Here is a 6,497-nt window from a genome sequence, read left to right on the forward strand (position 1 = left end):
GTTTTATTGCACAGTCAAGACATAACAATAACGGCATCACGCCGCTCAAGTAGCTTTTGCGAACATCGCTCAAAACATTTGGAGTTGGGAACTGCTTTCTGTAAAAGCTGCTGCATCCCGTCCTCAGAGTAAATTGCCAGAAGCGCCGACACTTCCTCATCATTCCACCGCTCCGGTGTTGTAGTACGTGTGGTCATAACTGCTTTAAAGTACAAAAAAACTACTCGCTCAGGTGTGGATGTGGTTTTGTAGCGAGGAAAAAAATGGCTGCCTAACAAAAAAAATTCAGAGTCTAACTGGGCGTGATTTGCAATTCGCCCAGCCAATAGAAATAGAATAGAAATTGGCACTCTTTTATCATCAGGTTCGTACCACCTCTCTAGCAGGGACTGAAAATGGCCAAAAGAGTTCCCGGCACTGAGTAGTCCCGGCGGTGTGAACGCGACATTATTGGTACTAACGGAACTACAGAACCAAAGTACCAGGGAAAGTCCTGCGGTGTGAATGCGGCTACAGAGCATGTAAGTCGCTTTGGATAAAAGCGTCTAACAAGTAACATGTAATGTAATAATGTAATGAAGAGGAGCATCATAGAGCCCCTTTAGGTTCAACTATGGATGTTTTTGGAAGCTATATGAGCAATCTCAGTAGTGAGGGTTAGGGTTACGGTTAGCGGACTTGGTTTACATGTTGGCATAAACATGAAAGTTCAAAGTGACCTTGAACCAAGCTGTATGAAAAAAACAATTTATAAAGGATAAGGTAGTTTTTTAGGGGTTTTCAACAGTGGGAGGGGAATACTTTTTCAGTTTTGCTTTCTACTATTTCTTTGGACAGTTTTTAGTGATCCACTTCCATTATGCTCTGGGCACCAACACTGACTTCACCTGCCAACTCTTGCAGTAAATCAAAACAAAAACCTTCATCTTAACCAGGTTTCTGCCTCAATTGAAATGAGGAAAATAAATCCATATACTGTAAAAAGCATTCTGAAACTTTTAATTGAAGATGTTTATCAGTACTTACATTTGTAGCTTTCTCTGTAATCGATCGGACTGCTAGTGATGTTTCATCAGCCCCAGTTTCTGTTCTGCTTCATTTGCCATCATCTTTTATAACAATCACAAATAATTGCAGTTATGATCCATATGGTTAAACCACTTGAACAAAGTGTCTGATTTATCTGCTGAAGCTATAGAACTGAGCTTGGTGACCTGCAGTGTGACACGGGTGGGTGTTCGACAGGCGATGATTCACAGTGTTATAATTAAACTGTGAAAATAATAGCCATTGAGTGATAACGATGATAATGGTAACTGCTGTTCCTCAGGTGTTGAGAAAGACACTGAAGCATAACCTATTTCCCCTCAAGAATAACATAAAAAGTAACCTAGTGAGTTTTACAATAAACTTAAATGTGCATCTCAAGAATATTACATTTGGGAATAAAAGTCTAACAACATTACATTTTGTAGCCTGAGGGTGAAGCTATGTGTTGCATGGAAAAACAATTATTAGATGGAGAACAACAAGTAGAAATACAGCCTCGTGTTACACCAGTTACAGAGCCTGCAGGATTGTCAAATCTCAACCTCTGTGTTCATGAAAAAGATAATCAGTGATTCCTTCCTAAAAAGAAATTCTGTTTCTGTATAATGATGTCTTTGAGAGCTCTAAATATATCCTAATGTGATAACGTTAGAAATAAATAAATGTGTGCATGAGATAGACAGCTGTTCATAGTATCCTCTGCAAATCATACAAGTAGGAGCATTACACATCTTATTCTGAGTGTAGGGTAAAATGTACAAAAAAAAACACATTTTCATATTTCACACGACAGATTGGTATCAGAGCCATGACACACACAGTGCAGGCATATCATTTATTTACCCATAACAGTCTGTGTACCCATTTGGAATTGGTTAAGCCTGCCAGAAGTAGATAAAAACTGTTTTTAATGCTGTGCACAGTTTTGCACAAGCCCTAAAGAAAACGTTTTAAGCATGCAGATCATGTTGCAACACCGCAAGATTTGTCTGACTTACATCAGAAGTGAAAGTCACTTGTTTGGGTTAATTTGTCTGTATCTTCTTTTAAGCTGTTTACGAGTTTCTAATAGGGTGTTTCAAAGAGGAAATATGCAGTAGATGTGACACCCATAAAAGCACAGAGAAGCTATTGTTGTTACTTCATCCTGTTTAGGGCTGAGGGTAAGGGAAGTCGCTGAGATGGCACAGAGGGTATTTATGGTCTGTGAATATGTACTATTGTCATGTTAATGTGGTCGGACGCTTCTGATGATCCTCAAAGCGGGGCTATATTGTACCAGCAGGCGCCACGACTCCGCTGAATTCACATTTCTCCAGGAGAAACGAGGGCAGAATGTGAGGATTACCAAACTGCATCAAAAAATCAATGTGGGGGGGAAACTCTAGGTTGTATCAGCATTTATACTTTGTGCGCTGAATAAGTAAAGCACATGCGTTTGCATTCTCTCTACAGGATGGATTTAAGAAGTGAGGTTGACCTTATGCTTTGGCACCAAAACCTCCTGCTTGTTCACACAGAGTGCATTGCTTTAATGTGTCTAACGGCCTTCATTTAAATGAACAACACAGCAGAATTTTTTTCGCAAACATGTGTAAAATCAGATACATCCATATTCAATTGCAAAGCCCTTAAGCCTGGATGCTGTAGGCTTATCATCAGCATGGGAAGCAAGCAATACTTTACGCCCAATTACAGATCATAAAAAAATGTAAACAGTATTCACTTGAATATGTCACACCGGACAAGCCTATGTACCCAAACAGCTCACTGCTGTGACACACTGACTGGTGGCATTAGTGATGTGCCACTTACTCATCGACTCTGTGAAATAACTCCAACTTTCTCACGCTGACTGTGATTCAAAACGTGACTCAGAGGAAGTTGCGAAACTACTCGTGCGCTCTGTATTAGGAAATCTTAAGTTTGGATTGGAGTGATATTTAAGGCGCGCTGTTGCTAGAAGGATTTGAACATCGCCCCGAAAAATGTAGAATATACAGATCAACAGGTGGTGAGATTGTGCAACTTGAACCTGGCGACTTACGCACAGATGCACTTGCACTGTGGACAAAGGCGGAGAAGAATGCCAGTGATGAATAACTGGTCTGTCTCCTTCATTGATTTCCCATGAAAGCGAAGGAGGACTCCTGGAGGCTCCACTGAAAAGCCCTTTTCAAACCAAAACCCTGAGAAGGCACAGGCTCTCTATGGGCTACACATTTCTGTAAGTCAGACTGCTGGATTTGAATATCTTGGTAAACACATTTTATTTGAGATAATTCCACAAAAGCAAGATTGGAACAATGTTCTGCTGAATGAAACATAAACACATCACATTGTTGCTTCTTTCTCCACTGAATTTCTACTTGTGTGTCACACCTTGATCACCTGCTTCACCCCCCTCTCCTCATATCACCCATAATACCAGCAGTGTTATCTCTGTCAAATACCATTACAGCGGTGTGAGTCACGGGGGAGGTGGGGGGGGGAGTGGTCCCGTGGTCCCGTAATGTGGGCGTAGGCTTCAACAGCTGACAGTCAAAGTCCGTGAGATCCGTCTGGCTCGGAAACACAGCACAGAGAAGGCGCTCCGGTGAAGTTGTGTCCCCGCGTCAGAGGCCACTTTTTCTGCGCTCGGTAGAGTCCGGAGAGACCGTGCACCGCTGGATCATATGTGGAAGTACCGCTGCTGAGAGTTCAAAGCTCCACGACATGAAACCGAGTCGAGAGGATTATTATAGTTAAAAAGGTAAGAGATCGGCTGGGATTTTTCCGTCAATGCAAACAGCGAAGTACCGAACTGAAGTATAGACAAACTAAGACAGTCATATTAATAAATGTGCTCTGCAAAACATTACAGCAGGCGGCAACATAGCAGGTTATGTGTTTGCAGACATTATTACTAGTTTCTGTCTTTTTTTAGCTGTTGTCCTGCCTTTTAATTTGCAGTATCCACCACACCTGATTTTTCGCCTGTAAATATTTCCGAGCTCAGGTTCAGTCGTGTGCACGTATCTGTTAAAATGAATAATCCATCACATTTAAAAAAATAAAACATAGTAGGCTATGCAGTTTTTAGAGCTTTCATGAACTCAATTTAGGCTATTTACATTTTATTTTATTGAAAAAATACTGAGTTTTTCAAGATAATCTGTTTTTATAATTGCGTTGGATATTGTGTATTATTATAGTTGAGTACATGACTCAGAAATATGTTTATCTTAAGGTTATAAACCAAAGACTTATACTATACTGAGTACAGTTTTCTCTTTAAAACATTGATTATTCATGGTTTGTTGACACTAAAATGTATAATCACCTCAATAGCAATAAAGTATATCTGCAAATCATTCTTTGTAATAAAACTGACAGGCATGGTGTTTATATTAGGGATTGATTGCGTTCCTGCAGGCAGGTTATTTCCAGAGGTGTTTTGTGTCTCTGCCAGATGTTTGCCAGGTATCTTCTAATCACAGCTGTTTTTCTCTCTTTCAGTTACTTCTACTGGCAGAGAAGAGGACGTTATTCTGCTTTTCAATTGGACCATTGTGCTCAGGCAGCTGTTCTTTCAATGAGGGATACAGTTTTGGTGCTTTAGCCAGGCTGAAATCCTCCAGGGTCCGGACCTCCCTCATGGCTGCCATGCTTCTCGGGCTGCTGCTTTTTGCGATGCAGTCTCCCCCCATCCCCTCCAGGCCAATGACTGACGAGGGGCCCCCACTTCCTTCCACCTCATCGCCCACCGACAACGGGGCCAGCAACCACCCAAATGGTACCCTCCAACAACTTCCTCAGATTATAATCATTGGGGTGAGGAAGGGGGGCACGCGGGCGCTGATAGAGATGCTCAGTCTGCACAGCACGGTGGCAGCGGCGCAGAACGAGGTGCACTTCTTCGACTGGGAGAGTCACTTTCAGAAGGGCTTGCCTTGGTATCTCAGCCAGATGCCCTACGCCTTCCCCGACCAGCTGACAGTAGAGAAGACGCCGGCCTATTTTACCTCCAGCAAAGTCCCCAAACGCATGTATGAAATGAACCCTGACATCAAGCTGCTGCTCATCCTCAGAGACCCCACGGAGCGGGTGCTATCGGACTACACACAAGTGTTTTATAACCGTCTCCAGAAGCACAAGCGCTACCAGCCCATCGAGTCGGTTCTGGTGAAGGACGGCGAGATCAACCTGGGATACAAGGCTCTCAATCGTAGCCTGTACTATGTTCACATGCAGAACTGGCTGCAATACTTCCCCCTGAAGAGCATCCACGTGGTGGACGGGGATGAGTTGATAAGGGACCCATTCCCAGAAATGAAAAAGGTGGAAACATTCCTAAAACTTGAACCCCAGCTGAACGGCTCAAACTTTTACTTCAATAAAACTAAAGGATTCTACTGTTTGAGAGACCACGGGCAAGAACGGTGTTTACATGATTCAAAAGGCCGGGCTCACCCTCACGTGGCGCCTGCCATCCTGCAAAAACTCTACAAGTTCTTTCACGAACCCAACAAGAAGTTTTTTGAGCTGGTGGGCCGGACATTCAACTGGAAATGAACGTCTTTGTTGGTGTAGGGATGCTTTGGGTATTCATTACTAACCATGTAGATGAAGAGACAAGGCTAATGTAAATGAACTAAATCTATTTTTCTACTACTACGTTTGTTACAATATGATCGGGAGCCAAATATCGGGGCAGACTGCAATTCATGACATGCTCTGGTAGTGCATGTCCTATTACTTTCCATTTTCAAACATGCATTTTACCGTTTTCCTGTACTGTTAGCAACACACTACTGTTTAGCTCATCTGATAAAAGACTCATAATGACATTGATAATGACATTCAGATTTTAGACTGTGCCAGTAAATGTGTTACATAAAGATAAGCACCATGCAGTTTAATATTATCATACCTTCATGTTTCGCCTCGTATAATACGACATTATCGACGTCTGACTGCATCGAGAGCTCTAAAGGACCTTTTACCTGATGCTATTATTTTCTCAGTCACTTTCAGGCATGAGCCGTTTTGTTTTTGTTCCTCAGATGTTTCTTTATATAAACGTCAGATATATAAAAGCTCTGCGCACATCATATATTTGCAGATCATTACACTGTACTGTAAATAGTTTTTTATGAAAATAAGTAAGGAATTAATACCATAATAAAGATATATTTTATTTTTAGCATGTCTGATGTTTTTTTTCTTCTTCTTGGTTTATCTATTTTTATTCATCCATTATGTATCCGTCTCCTTATGCGGTGTCTCTTCAGATCTTAATAAGCAAAGAGGATGACTCAAGTCATGATTTTCACTCTATCGGGCTCGAGGATGAGTCTGTTTATACACTGCAGCCATCTCTGTGGATTACAGGATCACACTGTTTTATGAATGCATTCATTGGCAGGATATTTTGAGCATATGTGCTGTCATTCAGATGCACATGA

At 41.7% G+C, this 6,497-nt stretch overlaps 1 protein-coding gene across 1 annotated transcript; it reads left to right on the plus strand.

Annotated features, from left to right (window-relative positions):
- The first annotated feature begins 3,523 nt into the window (after positions 1–3,523).
- Positions 3,524–6,225, plus strand: hs3st1 (heparan sulfate (glucosamine) 3-O-sulfotransferase 1). The gene is made up of 2 exons (XM_010784577.1): positions 3,524–3,802; positions 4,549–6,225. Exon 2 carries the CDS (start codon positions 4,687–4,689, stop codon positions 5,602–5,604), a length of 918 nt encoding a protein of 305 aa, XP_010782879.1. The 5' UTR covers positions 3,524–3,802; positions 4,549–4,686; the 3' UTR covers positions 5,605–6,225.
- Positions 6,226–6,497: the final 272 nt, after the last annotated feature.

Source organism: Notothenia coriiceps, unplaced genomic scaffold, assembly GCF_000735185.1.
Source record: "Notothenia coriiceps isolate Sejong01 unplaced genomic scaffold, NC01 NC01_scaffold00026422, whole genome shotgun sequence".
In the NCBI taxonomy this organism is placed as follows: Eukaryota; Metazoa; Chordata; class Actinopteri; order Perciformes; family Nototheniidae; genus Notothenia; species Notothenia coriiceps.

What these genes read in the sequence shown, in the direction of transcription:
- hs3st1 (XM_010784577.1), top strand. Translation starts at nt 4,687, where the DNA reads ATGGCTGCCATGCTTCTCGGGCTGCTGCTTTTTGCGATGCAGTCTCCC.